Genomic DNA, 19,583 nt, shown 5'->3' on the forward strand with positions numbered 1-19,583 from the left:
ACACAATTTTAATTTTTTATTTTTCAATTCTTGCATATATGGATGCATATATTTCACAAAGTTGATATGATTGCATATGTAAAAGTATGTATTTATTTGAGATTACATATTTTTCAATGACCATATATTTGGTATTATCATCATTTTTAATGACTATCTTTGACTTGATACATCAAATAGTTATACTACATAGATTGTTCCCAGAATACTAGGCTAGCCTGATATTGACTAAATTTTATAACAGGGTCATAAACCATACAGTCTGGCATCCACCCCTTCCACACTCCATGAACCCTCTAGCACTGCACCAAACAAAGACGCCACAATCACTTATACTTTCCCCTACTTTGCTTCCTTCCCCCAGTGACTGTGGTTTTTTTCTCCTCACCCTACTGTTAGTGTAGACAATCAGAGTGCTGGCGAATCTCCCCCATTGGCCAATGTGAAGGCAGGGGGCCTCTTACACTAATTGCTCCAAAGTCTAGAAATATGACGAGATGAATGGACAGGATGTGAGGCCAAAAGCTAGGAAGATAATTGAATAGGAAATAAAAACTTCTCCTTTCCTTATCCCTGTAAGAACTGGGGGCTAGAGCATAAAGGGGAGGCAGTTTTTGAGATAGGAGTCCACCATTTTCCCAGGTCACACAGCACCTGAATAAAATCTCTTTCCTTTTGCACCATGACCTGCTTCATGAGTTTGACTTTTGTTGTGGCAAGCGGCAGAACCCACTTGTTTGGTTTTACTACTGTTTTTTGTCTTCCCTACTGGTTTAGTGTCTCTCTACTATCCTCTTTCTCAGCTAGTTCCACTGAGTCTTCCTTGCTTGTTTCTACTAAAATGTTATGATTCCTTCAATCTCTTCACAGAATGCTTCTTCATCATCTTACTCAAGTCTGGATATCCATATCTGAAACATCCTTTCATTGTAGCCCTCTCAAATGATTGCTCTTTCTCTCTGGTTCTAATTCTGAGTCAGAATTCTTACAAATAACTAAAAGTTTCCAAATACTTGTGTTGTCTCCCAACAATTGCACACTGCTATAAAAAATTTTTTTTTCATACGTAGGCTCATGCCTCTAGCTATACTACACATAGCCACTCCTAATTACTGTCAACCTCTTAATCACTTCCCACATTTATTGAGGTACTAGGAACATGCTTAAAAGAGACTTCCCTATCTAACTCCTGTCTTCATTGTGGTCAATTTCAACATCGAAGTGGATGAACCACACCTAGCTTCAATTCTTTGAACTCATCAATCCAAATGACTTAACTTCTATTCCACTCCCAATATCACCAGTCTAGACTCTTGGAAGAACATCAAAATGAACTTTCTTCTCTAATCTTGATATCCTCTAGTCCATTTCCTTCACCTGTTTCAAATACCTCTAATTTATCTACCTCTTACAGAAGAGATACTAATATAGAGTACAACTTTGATGGCAGAAAATTTCATTTTTATTTTCACTAACTTTTGAAATAAATTTACTATTTCATTTCATTATAAAATAGGCAGAAGAAAACCCAGTAACATAAGCTGTATTACTGATTTTATCACACAGATAAATCATAAACATTTTAATTTCACTTGTTACATATGTAGCAAAATATATCATGCTCATCACAACTTTTAAATTATTGGATTCATTGTGTATGTTTGTATTTAATGTTGATAGAGAAGCATACTTATTACTAAGTCACACATTTTAAAAATATTTAGATAATTATATGGCCAAGTGTCAATTTCTGTATATTTCTAGTTTACAGATTTGAAAACATTATTATGAGAAGGGCCCCACAGTCTTCACCAGGTAGCCAAAGATGGCCATGAACCTGGTATACACACACACACACACACACACACACACACACACACACATCAAGGTCATTTGATTTATAGGATAAAGAGAAAATCCATTTTCTTGATGGATTTCATGATTATCCTCTTCCTGTTTCCATTTTAATCTCCCACCTCGTGTTCTTCTCTTTTGCAATTTTTCATTTTAGTTTTTTTAAAAGTGCTTCTAGTTCTCTAAACACACTGTGATGTCCCATGCACAAATGAATCCCATTGCATTGAAGCTCTTCCCTCTGTATCACTTCAGCAAGTTTGCTTTCTGAAAATATTGCACCAATTAACCAATCCCTAGAGTATGTGAATGTTGAATTTTCATTAAAATCTACTAACATTATTAAACATATAGTTTAAACACAGAAAACAATGCTTTCTTTTAGTACTATGGGAGGCAGAACTCTAATATTCTAAATTTCTGTCTCTATCTCACTGTGAATACAGTGAGATTATTATACCCACGTTTATGTTACATTACATGGCAAAAGAAGCTTTGTAGATCTGATTAAGATTATTCATCAGTTGAGTTTGAGTTAATGGAAAAGGAGATTTTCCAGATGGGTCTAATCTAATTATTTAGATGTAGACTCCTGTAGAAGTAAAGGATTTTCCTTTCATGGTGGCAGAAAAGTCAGAGATTTTAAGTGAGAGAAGATTCGCTATTGTTGGTGTGAAGATGGAAGGAACCATTTATCAAGGAATGCAGTAGCCTTGAAAAGCCACGGTCAGACCAGGATGACAGCAACAAAGAAACAGGAACCTTAGTCTTCCCGCAAACAACTTAATTCTGCCAAGAGCCTGAATGAGCTGGCAAGTGAGTCTTCACCACCACAGGCTCCAGGAAGAAACCCAGATGAATTCACACCTTGCTTTCAGCCTGCAGACACTAAACAGAAAACAAAATTGAGCTCACACAGATTTCTGACCTATGAAATAAAAATAGATAATAAATGGCTGTTGTTTTAAGTGACTAAGTTTGTCATAATTTGTTACACATGAATAGAAAGTTGACAAAGGAATTGAATTTTTATATATTAGCTAATTTGAACATTTTTATATGTTCATTTATTAATTGTAATTATATGTTCCTGTTTTGCCAGAACATCTTTTTCAGAACAAAAGAGGGACTGAATCTGAATATCAATGTTGATTGTCAAATTGACTCAAAGACTCAGTTAAGTATTGAATTTCCAACTGTTTGCAGAGGTGTGGGTACATGCGTTTAGTAAAAGACATCACAGTTTCTGGTCTCAAATACTTCACTATCTAACAGAATAAATGGGTTTGTAAACCTGAAAGTAAGCAAAACTAAAACTGGATTCCTTCTTGAAGGAAAGCCTCAGGTTAAGGATTGTTCAGATAGTGTGAGAGTTGGGAAATTAAAGGAAAATATCCTGTAGCCTGTGTAGACAGTCTGAATAAATGACTTGAATCTTACAGTGAGTTGGACTTGGAATTGAGAACTGTGCTATAAATAAGGGAAATTATATTTTAGGCACATGGCAAAGACATAATGGGAAGGGGATCAGCAGAAATCTCAGTCAAAGAAGGTAGAATCGATATGACTACAAAGGTGAGCAATGGAGAGGAGACGATCAGTAGGCAAAGTCTTTTAAAATAACAGTTGGCACAAATACATTCTCATTCTTCCTCCTTAAAGCCAGATTCCCCTTTAGAGTAGATGCAAATGAATTACTGAGCCAGATATAATGAGTACGTGTACCACTGCACTAAGAAAGACAAGTCGAGGGTATCAAATGCTTTATGAAAACCTCTGATCTTGCCTCTGAAAGAGACAAATGGCAGAGCCTGAAAACCAGACATGTCCTGACTCAGAAAGAAGAGTGCGAGCTCGTAAAAGTCAAACACAAAAACCATGCAAAACATTCAAGGGTGTTGCTTAGGTTTTGAATATGGTATTGTTTCTCACTTAATTAGCCAGAACCAGGAAATTTTTCCTGTAATAAAGGCTTATCAAGTGATTCTTCACCTCAAAACATAGTATTGGTTAAAGTTTACCCATCCCAACTTGTCAAACTAGTTTCTTTTAAATCCTTAAGCATTCTTTCTTTAGTCAGCTTACAAGTCTGTAAAGAATGCCAGGATGCTACTCATTTGATGAAAAATCACAAAGCAGCACAGAGGTGGAGGAGTTTGCATTCTCAGCAGTGTATGATGTATCAGTAAGTTTAACTTTATTTCATGTTTAAGAAGATTTGTTTTAGATTGTGATTTTTCAATTAAGGTGATTATTCTGAATTGGGAGCTTAATAGTTTTTTTCCTGCTGTTGTTGGAGAAAATAATAACATAGTAATTAATGTTAATACTTTTTATTCAGGAAACCATGCTAACAAATTTATATTTAGGATTTGAAAACTTAAACAGTTGGATTTTAATTGAAAAGTTTAATGTAAAAATAATGACAGAAAAAAGGAAAATCAGAAAGCCTAAGGTAAAAATACTGTATATATGTAGCAGTGGAAGGATGGGGCAAAGAAGGAAGTGTTTTCTCACTCTCGATTCAGAGTTTAGAATATATAATGCTATTTGTAATCTGTCTAAGTTATGACTTTTTTATGGCTTAATTTTACAGAGAGAGAGAAACATAGATTTGTTGTTCCACTTAATTATGCATTCACTGGTTGAGACTTGTATGTGCCCTGACCAGGGACCAAACCAACAACCTTGCTGTATTGGAAACAGTGCTCTAACCGACTGAGCTACCTGGCCAGGGTCTAAATCATGCATTTAATTGATACATTGAAAATAGAGGAAATACACAAACTGTGTACAAAGAATTGTATTTTAACCCCTGTTTTGAAACTGATAAATATAATTAAAACTGCAAAAGATATATCAAAAACTTAATGTCCTTTGGGAAATTATTTCTTTTACAATAAAAATTTAAAAAACAATATAAAAGTAATTTGCACATAATAATATAAAAGTGAGAGGCAAATAAATAATCATAAGATTTTTTTCATGTTAACAGAAATATGTCTATAGAAATAAAAATGACATAGCGGTAGAGAAACAAGAAAAATAGACTGAAATAAAATTCCGAGGAAAGCAAAAGACCTATATCTGGTAATAGACTAAGAAGCAATTTAGGTTTCTTCATTCCTATTACTTCCTGTTTTTAAGATTTTTAAAATTGTACCCTGCAGATCAAAATCCCTGAAAAGCCTATGGTTCCATTCCATACAGGATAAATCAGTATGACTACTTTATGCTTTTTGCTTTGGTATTACGTGGCTTTGTTGCTCAGAGGGACAGTAAGGGGTGAGAGTGGAGGGAAGACTGCAGAGGTGCTATTGAAAAGCAATCCCTACTCTTCCCATTGATAATCCATGCCTCAGTATAATCAAGTCAGAGGGTTTTCCCCAATTAGAAATACAAAAATTGAACTTTATTAGTTTTTGTCACTTGTGAGTTAACGTGAAGGAAGTATACCTTATTCTGTGTTGTACATGCCAGTATCTAGTAGAACGCTTGGCACATGTAGATTAGTTGAGAGGCTTAATTGTTCTTCAAATTTGTTTGGGACCAATTGATTGATTTCCAGCTAGTACCCATCACCTACTGTTTGTTTCAATCTTCTCTACTTGACTTAACTAGATTTCATATCACCTTTAAAGACTTCATTTAACACTGAAATAGTTTGTTTACTTTTCTAGTAAGCCACTCTGTATGTAGATATCATGATATAAATAAGGGGAGAAGGGACCAAAAAAACAGAATTTATTTGTTTAAAAAATGTGTACTTATTCTTACATGTTTAAACTTCAGTCATCTTCAAAGTACTCTCCATTTGATGCAATATTCCTATTGAGATGTTTTTTTCTACTGCTCAAAAGAGTTTTTGAACTCATGGATTTTGATGCCTTTTAATGCTTCTTCCGTTTTTTTTTGTTTCACCTCTTTCACATCAGGAAAACATTTCCCTTTGAGGACTTTTTTCATTCAAGGAAACAAACAAACAAAAAATGTTGCTCAGGGCAAGATTAGGTGAATAGGTAGAATAGGGCATGGGGGTCATGCGGGTTCTGGCCAAAACTGCTGAACACTCAGTGAGGTGTGGGCAGGTGCACTTGTAAAATCACCCATCATGAAATGGGTGAATGCTTTGAGAAAGAGTCCTCAAAAAAATTCAGAGTCAAACACAGCCTCTCAAGACAACGCCAACTGGTACACTGATACAGATGGGTTCCCAGAACACTCACACACTCACATAGTGTGGGGAAAGCATGTACTACAAGGGGCCCACCCTCCAATTCTGTTTTTTGGGGGTCCCCCTGATAGGTATAAATACATTTATAATACTTATTCTTGTTTTCTTTCCAAAAATAAGTAACTACAGAATAGATTCCTTGGATTATTGTGTTCCTGCAATGAGGTTCTGAATAATTTTACATTTCTCTTTGTCTGACACAGAAATATTAGAATCTTTACTGAGATATAGTTGGCATATAACATTATGTTAGTTTCAGGTGTATAATATAATGATTCTATATTTGTATATATTGTGAACTTATCACCACAGAAAATCTAGTTAACATCTGTCACCAAACATAGTAACAATTTTTGTCTTGTGATAAGAACTTTTAAGATCTATTCTTAGCAAGTTTCAAATGTATAATACGGTATTAAAAACTATAGTCGCCATGTTGTGTATTACATCTCCATGACTTATTTATTTTATAATTGGAATTTTGTACCTTTTTATCACCTCCATCCATTTATCCACATCCCCAACCCCAGCTCTGGCAACCACCTAGAGTCTTTTTCATGTAGTAACACCCATTAGTGGACTTAAAGTTATTTCCCCCATATGTTATTAAAAGTCAAGTTTGAGTTTTGTAACAATAAGCATAAAAAGACTCTATCCAGTGGAAACATATGAAGAAAAAAATAAAATATATAATTAATTTAAAATAAAATAAATCATTAGGGCCTAATGGTTTTAATTTGTAAATCAAACTTGTAATTTAAATGAGGGCTGCCCCCATTTTCTATAACAGTGTCTTGGACTCTAGATGTTCAGCATTGACAATGTAGGACTAGAATTAGATGCAAAAGAGTAAAAAGATAGATGGCCTCTAAAATGAGTAAGAGTATCTTTAAAGTAGCAGAACTTCAAGTTCAAAAATGCAATTTAAGCTTTATCAAAACATACACACATATTATGCATATATATACATTTACACATTTATATTTTATCATGTATTTTTAAAAAGTAAGATTAGCAACATAAAAACATATCTGATTTATATATGGTTAAATATTTTTACAGAAAAATGTTATGATAGATCATCTTTAACTTAAACCTGTTCTATTTTTTTATTCTTTAATCATGGTAAAAGTGTAAACAGAACATTAATAATAAACATCCCACTTTTGTACACATTCAAAGTTGTTTCCATGGGACAAATTATCTTCTGCATTTTCACAATTTATGGAATGCCATCCATTGATTAACAAGCTACTGAACATTCTAAACTTCTCTTTTTATTTGCTGAATATTTCTTATATACCTAAAAAATTGAAATATAGTTTTCTTTTCCCTCAAGACATAGCATTTTTACAGCCCTTTTCACTCAGGGTTTATTATTGAAGGTTTTATCTTTGTCCTCTTACTCACTAATGCCACCTCAGACCATTACTCCCCCCACCCCTATAAATTGCTTTGTTCCTTTGAGGCTCTCACAATCCTGCTCCCCACCCTCTTTCCTTCCTCATCACTGTCCCATGGACCCATGATTACATCCTGATTCATTAAAGAGTGACACTTGCTTTCCTATCTCCTTCTGTAGTTCAAGTCCTATGCTTATTCAAGGTTGCATCAGTGTCCATATGGTTGATCTTCAACATCCTAGACAATTTATTTCCTTGATCTTCTCATCTCTATAATTCTCTTCAAATACTACTTTCATGTCCACACCCTAGACCTTGTCATGACTTGGAATTACTCCCTCTGAATCATAACTTTGGACAACTATCACTATCCTAACCTTCTTACAGATTTAATTACTTCTAGCACATTATTTTTAAAATATTTAATAGTTCTCCCACTCCCTGAATTCTTCATATCCATCAGTTGTCATCTCCACCAAATACACACACATACACACTCATCTTTGTTTCTTTTGTGATCCTTTGGTTTACCATTTCCACCATTTTTTAATGATGTCTTAAACTCCATTATACTCCTTTATCTCATATTTCTTTAATCATTTATACATGGATAAATTCTAGAGAAAATACAACTATCTGAACAATGACTCATTCTACCCAGCCCACTGGGGAATGATACAGAAAGTCTCAAAAATGTATAGGAAGTGCCAGTTCATTTGACTCTTCAACTCTTACCTTGTATTCCTACTATATCACTTTAGTTAATACTTCAATTTTCCATAATGATTATTTTCAACTTCTCTAGCTTCCTCAAAGTTTCTAGTCTCACCACGAGCCCTCTGGTGTTTCTACTACTTCAAAGAGGTAATGTGATTGATCAATTAGATGAGAATTCCTTTAACTTCTTGACATGGAACCAACAAACCGAAGGATGCCTACAGTTTTTCCAAGTTCTCCTATGTATTAGGTTGAATCATATGAAAATGTCAATATTACCACTTTTTACCTGCACAAATATCAGTTTCATATGTGTGAACCTGAACCTAATAGTTTAGAATCCATGATCCTTCAAATATTCTCTCAACCCAATCCTTCTCTCAACCTCAGGATTTCTACTGGCTAGTTTATGCTATTGTAAGAATACTCAAAACTATCTCATTCACAAGGAAAAAAAAATCCTCTGTTAACCCTGTATGGCTTGATGACTTGTCTCTCTCTATCTGCAATCAAACTCATGAAAAAAAAATATATTAGTTGATATCCATTGTCCCATCTCCTCACTTCCAATTTTTCCCCAAACACATTGAAGTTTCATTTATAATTCCACTACTCTTTCTTTTCCTGTTATGGTCACCAGTGATTCACTATTGCTTAATCCAATGAGTATTCTAAACTTTTGTCATATTTGAGTTCTCGACAGCATTTAAAACTCTGGATCAATCCTTCCTTGAATATCTTTTATTCTTTGCTATCATATCACACTTATTTCCTTATTTCCTTCTTATTCCCTCCTTATTTTTTCCTTTGGTTTCCAGGTTTCCTCATTCTTTGACCATAATTTAAATCTTAGATTTCTTTACAATTCTTCTCAGAGTCTTCTCCTCTCCCTATTATTTCAATTAAAAATATTCTTGAGCATCTACCATATTCCAGGTGCTATAAATGCAATGATGCATTCCACACAGGACCTGGAATTTTTTAATGTAAAAGTAAAATTGCTAGAATAAAAACAATGCATATTTAATGGCTTTGTATTCATGCTGATAAATTAACCTTTTCTTTTCATATTTGTAAAAATATAACTTAAAATGTACCACTTGACTTTTCTTATGAAAATTTGATAAACAAATTTGATGCAGTTTATTTCCTTCCTTTTTGAAAAATAATCCAATTATTTGGTGTTTCCCTTAATGATTTCTGATTCCATGTCATTTTTAAGAAGTAGATATCCCACTCATAAATATAATGGCAAAGAATAAAAATAAGTCACAATCACACATACTTTTTCTAATCCCTTAGTTCCAAGAACTTTACAAGCAAAGATAATAAAACAATGAAAGTATATAATTTATAGAAATAAAGCAGTTTTATAAGGAAAGGTCTTCTCCTCATGTACAGTTTAAGTAATATACTTAATCTTTTCTAGTTTTTTTACTAACGTTGACCTAGTACAATACTTAAATGTCCCTGTAGGAATAAGTAATGTGCAATAATTATTTTATTTTAGAGACATTTAAAAGAGTAGTTTGTAGCCTGAGATTACAATTGCCCAATCAATCCACAATTAATCTTGTTTCACAAATTCATGGTCTAGGCTATATTTTATTTCCCAGTTTATTAGTAAACTGAAAGTAAATTTCTTCTGAATTTCCTCAGTATTAACATATTACTGAAATAGAATGCAAACATGATCCTCAGGTTTGGCAGGTGAATCAGATAGAGAACTTCAGGCTCATACACAGGGGAAATAGTGGGTGAATATTGAATTCTCAGACCAACCAAATATTTAAGTAACAATAAGATTGGCTTGATGTTTTTTCATTTCAACAACATCAAAAAAGGTACTCAGTTACTACCAAGGACAAGACTTGTAACAAGGCACATGGTAGAAGGATAAAGGAAACATGATAAGGGGGAGACAAAGAACAATAAGCAGAAACAAAATTTTTGTTTTATTTTTTATAATTACTACAATTAACTGTCATTTTGATAGTTTCTACATGTATTTGCTAATCTTTTCAAGTTTATACAAATGGAAACTTCTATAATTCTTGCAATTCAAACTCAAATACTGACTCTCTGGCAAAATACTCATGTCCTCCCTAAAATTTTTCTATCTTATGAAAAAAATAATTAATTAAAACTCAGACTACTTAAATGTTTTCATTACAAAATTAAGAGCAGTTTAGAGCAAACACCATGAGAGAAGCACTAGGTTTGAGGTCAGAACAACCAACTTTGAATCAAGATTTCTCCAGTTAATAGTTATGTGTCATTAGACCAGACTGAGGTCCTGTTTTTATCTCTGTACTGACATTTGAGATAAACACCATGAAAACTACAAAAGGTTAGGGTGTTAAAAGTTATCATTGCTAATGGGCCCAATGGAAGTACCACTGAAAAGGAAGTTTAGTATATTAAAGTAGGATTTGATCACGACCCTCGTACCAGAGGCATCTGTGTAACAAGTGACCAGGTTATTTTCTAGGGGTTTATTATACCTCTTTGACTTGGATTTCTGGTCAAGTTCATGAAAACAGACCCAACGGAATGGTTTATTGTGTTCCCACTAATAAGTAAACTAACTCTCCTCACCAAAGGGCTTTAGGTCTCTACAAGAGGAATTATCATTTTCTGGCCACCAGCTACTTTGGGGGGTGCCTGAACAACACAGTCCAAACAGCTGGTGACTTCGTCACCTTGAGACTCACACATCAGGTGACTTAGGCATGTCTCTCTCACATGATCTGCTGGGCAGCTGCACTCTAAGGTTTTGGTTCCCAAGGTTATTCTACAAAGCACTAGAAGTTCTTAAGTGCTGCCAAGTACTACTCTTATGAGTTTTGGAGCTCTTCCAGACCTCTGGATCTTGATTGAGAGTAAAAATATTTTTAGTAAAATTCTTCTCAGCAAAATTTACCTCCCTGTTTACAAGCTTCTATTCTTATACCATGCCTCATTGGTCATTGTTATGGTTTAATTTTGGATTAGAACCAGTGCTCTACAGAGGAAAATGTTTATAAATAGAAAAGAGGGAACTTAGGTGGACTCAAGTAATTTGTATGTTCAAATTCTTGGGCAAATCACTTTAACCTTGAATTTAAAATGGGCATAATATTTACCATGTGAATCTTATAAAAATGTTGAGTGTTATAAGGTATGCTAAAGCTCTTTAAAAACTATGAAGTGCCATGTAAATAAAAATTATCATTATTATTGTTAGGATAACCTGTGTTTCACCCTAATACATTGACACCTCACCCATTGCTCTCCAAACCTGTTTGGAATAAGGTGGGGCAACCTTGAGTAAAGGACCACTCCCTACCTTTTAGGGGCCCTAAGACTCCCATGAACTACTGTCATGAGGCTCTGATTACACTGTGCTGATTATCAAACACAGATAGAAAAATTCCCAACAATTTAGATAGACCATCAGTTATGTATAAACGCCATATCTATTTAACTGAAGTAATATAGTTATCCTCTGGCAGATATTTTGACACTGAAATGTGAGTGTGAGTAATAAAAAATCTGAGAACAAAAGAACTACCTAGACAGAGAGAGACCCCTTGGTTACCACACAGACAAGAATCTCCCAATTAGTGTAGCTTCTACATAGTGACTGGACTGCCTTTTCAATACATATAATTTTGTTTGGAAGTCAGGCAGTCACAGTCACTTCTTAATCAAGCCAGAGGACAATAACTAACACTGAGTGAGCACTTACTATCTCTTTTTATTCTCATATCTCAGTGGGAATCATCTTCATTTCACAGACTAATAAACTCGGCTCTAACAAATTAGGAAAGGTTATATGCCTAGTGAATATAGAAGCACCCCAATTAAAAAGAACTCAGCCTCTTTCCACCACACATGCAACCTCTCTTCAGAGAGATAGTGAGGCTTCTGGGACCAAAGCACCTTAAGAAAAATCTAATGTGAGAGAAATATTGCTTATTTTATGCTCAAGACTTTGAGTTTAATAAAAGAGGTGGAATAGCATGTAAAAATGCATAAAATAGTGTAGCACTGCATTGTCTTCAAATACTTTCTTAAGAGCTTTAGCCATAATAATACACAATACATACAGTAAGATGCAACCCAATAATAATAAATAGGCAGCTCTCAGGTTCTTTCTTGCTCATGAGACAACAGCAACATAGATAACTTTATTAAAATATGATAAATCACATACAGACCAGATTATACAAATGAATGGGATATTGAAAAAAAACATCTGGGCAATTAAAAGAAAGTAGAAGGATAAGACAAGAATCAATCTTTTCACTTCTTATCCCATAACCCCTTCACTCAAAATTCATTGTCTCTACAGAAAATAAATATCAGTTTAATAAATTAACAAGAATTTATTCCTACATTTGGCTAAACACTGTTTTACAAGTTACTGTTTTAACAAGAAGGAAGGTAGAGAAACATGGGCATAGAAATAAGCCGTAAAAAAGGCAAAAGTGGGGTGACAGGTGGGTAAATGGGACCTTGTGAATGCTCTCTTATGATCATTTCTTTTTTTAATATGCTTGATTATGCTGTTACAGTTGTCCCAATATTTTTCCCTTTGTTCCTTCCACAGAGTGACCCTCTTCCTCCTGTTGACCCCCACCTTAGTCCATGTCCGTTGGTTGTGCATATAGTTCTCAACATCTTCCTGTCTACTCCACTCCCTTTTACTATGCTTCTTAACTCCTGAACCATCTCCTTCCCCCTCCCTGCTGACCTCCCCCCAAAATGTTCCCCATACCTATAAGTCTTTTCCCACTCTCATGGCCTATTTACTTTGCCTTTGTTTTGATTCCTTAACTTTTGTTGTTGGTTGTTGTGATATAGTTTTCATTTTAATGTTTATAGTTTTGATCCTCTTTCTTCTAAACAAGTCCCTTTAACATTTCATATAACAGTGGTTTGGATCTGATGAACTCCTCTAGTTTTTACTTTGTCCTGAAAACACTTTCTCTGCCCTTCTATTCTGAATGACAGCTTTGCTGGATAGAGCAATCATGGTTGTAGGTTTTTGCTTTTCATTACTTTGCATATTTCTTGCCAACCCTTCTTGCCTGCAGAGTTTCTTTTGAGAAATCAGCTGATAGTCTTATTGGGACCCCTTTGTATGTAATTCTCTTCTTCTCTCTTGCTGCTTTTTTTTTTTTTTTCAGATTTAATGTGTTTTATTGATTAAAATATTACATTTGTGCCAATTTCCCTTCCCTCTGCTCCCCTCCACCCGGTGGCCCCCCTCCCTCCAGTTGTCCCCCCCTTTTAGATTATGTCCATTTGTTGTGCATACAGTTCCTCCCAACCTCTCTCCGTCTATTCCATTCCCTCCTACCTTGATCCCCAATTCCTATATCATCTCCCTCCCTTTCCCCATTCCCCCTCCCTGTTGACCTCCCCCCAATATGCTTCCCGTACCCACAGTTCCTTTTCCACTCTCGTTGCCTATTTAGTTTGCCTTTGTTTCATCTCCCTAGCTTCTGTTTTTTTAAACCAGTCCCTTTAACATCTCATATAACAGTGGTTTGGATCTAATGAACTCTTTCAGTTTTATTTTGTCCTGGAAACACTTTCTCTGTCCTTCTATTCTGAATGACAATTTCGCTGGATAGAGTATTCGTGGTTGTAGGTTTTGGATTTTCATTACTTTGAATATTTCTTGCCAGTCTCTTCTTGCCTGTAGGGTTTCCCTTGAGAAGTCAGCTGATAGTCTAATTGGGACCCCTTTGTACATAATTCTTTTCTTCTCTCTTGCTGCTTTTAAGATTCTCTCTTTATCTTTAATTTTTGACATTTTGATTATAATGTGTCTTGGAGTGGTTCTCCCTGGGTCCAGTCTCTTGGGAACTCTCCTTGCTTCCTGGACCTGCAAGTCTATTCCCTTCCCCAAGTCTGGGAAGTTCTCCTTTATTATATTTTCACTCAATTTTTCAAGTTCTAGTTCATCTTCCTCATTCTCTGGCAAACCAATGATTCTTATGTTGGGCCTTTTATAGCTGTCCCAGAGGTTTCTGATCCTCTCATTGTTGCTTCCCATTTCCTCTCGCTGCATTGGTTGACTGCTTGTTCCTTCTCCATATTCCAGTTTGTTGAAATGAACTCTGGATTTTTTCTCACCTTCTATCTCGTATGCGGTTTTGTTCCTTTCGTTATGAAATTTTTTTGCTTCTTTCTTATCTTTTTCCTGCTCTTTTGTGAATTCTGTAAGCCACCTGATAACAATGGCCCAGAACTGAGCCTCTGACAGGTTTCTTATCTGTTCATCTGTCAGGTTCTCTATCTGCTGTCTGGTGAGTTGTGTCACCGGGATTTCTATAGTTGTCTGCCTCATTTTGACAGATGCGTTTTGTTTTCTTGGGCTGGCTGTCGGGGGCAGTGCCTGTGTACTCGTAATGACCCAGTGACCGGCACCGTTTGGCGTCACAAATCAGCGACCGGCGCCTGCCTGTCCACGACCTATTTCGCTGCCCTGTGGTGCTTTCTTTGGGGGCGGGGGTCCAAGATGGATTCACACAGTTATTCAGCTAGGAGACCAGGATCCGTCCTCCCGTCCCCCTGGGCCTCACTGTTCAAGGCGATGCGGCGGCCGCTCTCCCCAGCGCCGGAGTCGCGCACCGCCAGGGGCTTGCACAGCCGGGATTCCTCGCCGCCCGCTGCTGTCCAGGTGCGACCGCAAACAGCACTGCCCTCTTTAACTCTTACCTGCCCAAATGGCACCGCTGGTTTATAACTTCATATGTTGGACTTCCGTGTAGTTTTATTTTCTGGAATTTCTAGTTATCCTTTGTTTTGAAGTAGTTGTATTCCTCTCTAATTGTAGAGGGAGACCTAGCGTTTCCGTCTAAGCCTCCATCTTGGCCGGAAGTCCTCTCTTGCTGCTTTTAAGATTCTCTCTTTATCTTTAATTTTTGACATTTTGATTATAATGTATCTTGGTGTGGTTCTCCCTGGGTCCAGATTTTTTGGAATTTCTGTGCTTCCTGGACCTGTAAGTCTACTTCCTTTCCCAAGTTAGGGAAGTTCTGCTTCATTATTTTTTCACATAATTTTTAATTTCTAATTCTCTTCTTCACCTTCTGGCAACCCTATGATTCAGATGCTGGCCCACTTATAGCTGTCCCATAGGTTTCTGAGCCTCTCCTCCTTTTCCTCACTTTTCATTTCCTCTTTCTGCACTGGTTGACTGTTTGTTCCTTCCCTATGTTCTGATTTGTTGATTTGATCCCTGGTTTTCTTTCCCTCACCACTTGTTTTATAAATGTTTTCATTCATTTCAGCAGGACTAACCCTCATTCATTCCCCATCTTGTTTAAGATCTGCTGTCAGGTCTGTAAGCATGCTTATAACCAAAGCCCTGAACTGCCTCAGAAAGATTTCCTATCTGCTGATCCATTACATTAGATATTTGCTGGCTGGTCAGCTGCGTCACTGTGATCCTTATTATGATCTCTGCCATCCTGACAGTATTGTGTCCTTGGGCAGGACTGTCACACCTCCTATGCCATAGGGGGCAGAGCCCCATGCACTCATCACTACCGGGCAATCATTCTCACCATGCTGTGTCATTTTGTGTGGGAGCGGGGGTCCAAGATGGATTCTTGCCATTTACTCTCCACTGAGAGACTGGGAGCTTCTTCCTCCATCCCCACACCTTCTGGCTTTCACAGTCCGAGGCAATGGGGGTCTGCCTTCCATGGCATTGGAATTGCAAGCTGACAGGTCTAGTCTGCAGCCAGGGGTGCTCCCCAGGTGTTCCTCATCTCTTTTTAAATACGGGTGTCTGTACTTACTGCCATCCTGCCACTGTCACTGCAGCTGCCACTGCTAGCACAGCTTGACCTCTCTGCCCCAGCTTTGTCCCTCCTACCCATATGGACGAGCACCACTTCTTATAACTTCATACGTTGGACTTCCATGTAGCTTTATTTTCTGGAACTTCTGGTTATTTCTGGTTTTGCGGTAGATGTATTCCTTCTCAGTTGTGGAAGGAGGTGGACTGTGCCTGTCTAGGTCTCCATCTTGGCCAGAAGCTGATGATCATTTTTATTTTCTCAGTAAAATGGAATCAAGACCATTGGCTGAGGGTGAGGATGAAGGATGAGGTATTAGAGATTTGAGGAGAGAAATTACAAAAAATAATTGTCTATTTCTCATACTAGGAGAGAGTAACTTAATTAGAATGAGGGCCAACTTAAGGTTAGTGGCCCTGCATTTAAAATGAGACTCATCATATAGTTGAGCATTTTTCCCAGCTATGTTTGTATAAACACAAAGTAGCTATAACATTGAATTTAACCAGGTTTGAAGTTTTACTGCATGATTATGACTAAGAGAGAGGATTATAGAATCAGGATATATGCCAGGGAATAAGTATAATGGGGGGGTGGGCAGTGGGATTTATGCTGGGTAAGAGAGCACTGCTAATATAAGGGTGATGGGAGACAGTGAAACAATGATAGGATCATTATAAATCCCAGTGGAACTGAAGTCAGAGTGCAAAGGCAGTGAGCTGGAAAGATGAGTGGTGGTAGTTGAAGAGCAGGATGATTAAAATTGATATTACAGAGAAATTGAAGCTGTTGGGAATAACAAGATAGCGAGCATGAGTATGAGAGTGGGTGGCTGAGCTAGAGAGAACAAGGTCATGGGCACAAATAATCAGAACAGAAAACAGAATGTGACCAATACAACCGAAGAGACAGCAAATAGCAGTACAGGAAACTTGAAGGTAGCTGCTAACTGGGGTGGGATAGCTATGAGAGGAACTGCCTGCCCCTAAAGGAGGGAGGAGGCATTAGAGCAGCACAGTGAAAGGTTTCCAGAGAAATGGAAGTGCCAGCAGCTGGGGAAAAGGAGATTAAAAATAAAGAGGAAGGGAGGACATTTTAGGCAGAAGAGGTGTTGTAAGCAAAATGGGGGTGGGTGAATGAATGTAAGGAACAGCAGAACACATGTGAGGGCAAGTACTATACAGTAAGAGGCCAAAAGTAAGCTACATATAGCAAATGAAAGGGCCTCCTTTTTAAAATGTAAAATACATCACGTCCCTCTCATACTTAAATTTGGGTTCCTATAACTCTTAAAATTAATAACACCTTGCCATGGATTTCAGGAGTGATAAAATATTTGAAAAGTTGATTAAAGGAATAGTTCCAGAGCTTTGGAATATACTAAGCCATTGAACTGTATACTTTAAGTGAGTGAAATGTATGCATGTTTATTATATATCACTATAGCTATTAAAGTAATAAAGGAGGGAAAGAGAATAAAAAGGCAGGAAGGAAACACCAAAAGGCTCTGGAAGCTCAAATGTGTGTTTTAATTTAAAGTAAAATCTCCTGACAGTTATTGTTCACTGAAGCTGTAAAAGTCACCTACCTATGAGTATCCTGCCCTTTGGTACTCATGTGACATCTCTAGTAGAATTAAATAGTTTTTTCAATATTTCTATCTTGCTCAATAAAGGCCTTATTTAATTTTCTTTTCACATTTCAACTTTTATTTTTTAAATACAAACTATTTCCCAACTCAGATACAGTGGCATTAGGACTTGTTCATTAGAAAAAAAATGTAGCTGAAACATTTTTGCATGTATTAACATTCAAAACAAGTCCCACTTCCTTGTATAAATCAAAATTTGTTGTTAAATAGCAGTAGTGGAAAGCAAGATGATTAAGGGTAAGTGATGATTAGTGGACAACATTAGTAAGAAAACAGGAAAATGTACCAACAAAATTGAAGCAATATTGGCTAAAGTGGGTGGGAAGTACTGCTCTGGACACTCACCTTACCTTTAATAGCCCAGGTAAGTGGCATCCACATTGTTTTTCATCCTCCTGGGTTTTGATTACCCCAGCACTCTTAAAATTTCCCTCAAGGAACAGCTTCTGAAGGAACTTCACCATGAAAATTTTTATTAATGGACAGAGATTTGAAGAGTAGCACTCTCTGACCTTGATTATTTCCTTTGAACTCTTTAACAGCTAAAATGCCAGTTACTTTAATTATGATGTCATTTATAAAACATGTTTTTCTTATCTTCAGAATGTAGAATTATAGAAACAAAACACATGGTTTGTCATAACAGGAAATATAAAAAGAAGTATACATGTTTACCTAACCTTTTGCACAACTTTCAGTATTCTTGCTCACATCACAGATTTTATAAAAGACTCATCATATCTGGTAGCACAATTAAAATAATAATCATCATCACTGCTAAACCACTGTTATTATGAATAATAACACCACCACCTTCTGATATTTTCATAACAACAAATTTCTTCCAGAGTTCTTCTGTCTTCCCTAGGCAGGGGATTTAAACCTGAACTCCATGATTCACCCATCTTCTTTTGTCTTAAATGTCTCCATGCTGATTATTACTGTCCTGTACTGTTTCCCTGTAGATGCTCCAAAATGTGCTCACTACATGATGCCTACTTCTGAACCCTGTGATTACTCTTGAAGGCTCTGGTGGCCCCCCTTCCCCTAAGCATGGAATTTCTTATCTGCCAGAATGCTCCTTGGAGGTTATCAGGGCTTTCTAGGTTCCCTAGCTGCTTCCCAACCTGTGCACAGTTTGTACCCAGTGCTTCCCCTCAGATTCCAACATCCTGGGCACTAGGTTCCTATCTCTTTCTTTCAAGAGCAACACATCTACCATTCAGCACACACTTTCCATCAGCTCATGCCGTTCCATTATGCACTCCTTAGTATCCTTTCTCTGCAGCTTCCGATAATAAAAAATAACAAAATAAACAAAATTCCTAAGTCTTCACCATGTTTTAGTTCCTGTTCTACGTGCTCTTACATATATGAATTCATTCGTCTTTACAAGAATGTGCAATACCCACAAGGTGGGTATTGTTGCCCCCATTTTATACATAAAGAAGCTGAGGCACAAAGAGATTGAATGACTGACAATATCCCATGGTTGGAGAACTGAGTAGGAAATCAGGGAAGCTGACTGCAGAACTCACACTCTTAACCACTATGCTGAGCTTTTCAAATCTGAAGGCCATTTCTGTGATAAAAGGAAATTCTTTTTTTCTTCAGCCTTGAATCATTGAATGACAACATTTGGTAATATAAAGCATTTGAAAAAGTGTCAGGAAAAATAACAGATGTCAGGAGAGCCAACTATAGGAAAAGGACTTGAAGATGTACCTTGGTAAAAGATTGTTATATTGAAAGAAAATGGCTGACAATGAAAAGAGCAAGAAGAGTTCATTCCATTCTGTTGAGCTTCAAGAAGTGCCTCCCCATGAGACAGTCTTGGTAATGAGCCACTCAGGATGTAAACAAAGGTACAGGAGGGATTAAATTGAAGACACTTTTCAAAATGCTTTAACTTTTTGTGAAGG

General features: G+C 36.6%; 1 protein-coding gene across 1 annotated transcript in view; it reads left to right on the forward strand.

Annotated features, from left to right (window-relative positions):
* Positions 1-3,940: 3,940 nt before the first annotated feature.
* The window catches only part of LOC150020051 (transmembrane protease serine 11G-like), a 43,005-nt gene continuing 27,362 nt past the window's right edge, over positions 3,941-19,583 (forward strand). The window contains exon 1 of the mRNA XM_090268139.1: positions 3,941-4,039. Within this exon, the coding sequence (XP_090124265.1) occupies positions 3,975-4,039 (65 nt within the window). The 5' untranslated portion in view covers positions 3,941-3,974. The remainder of the gene's footprint in view (positions 4,040-19,583) is intronic.

Source organism: Furipterus horrens, unplaced genomic scaffold, assembly GCF_987537825.1.
Source record: "Furipterus horrens unplaced genomic scaffold, mFurHor1.1.pri manual_scaffold_2, whole genome shotgun sequence".
Classification (NCBI taxonomy): domain Eukaryota; kingdom Metazoa; phylum Chordata; class Mammalia; order Chiroptera; family Furipteridae; genus Furipterus; species Furipterus horrens.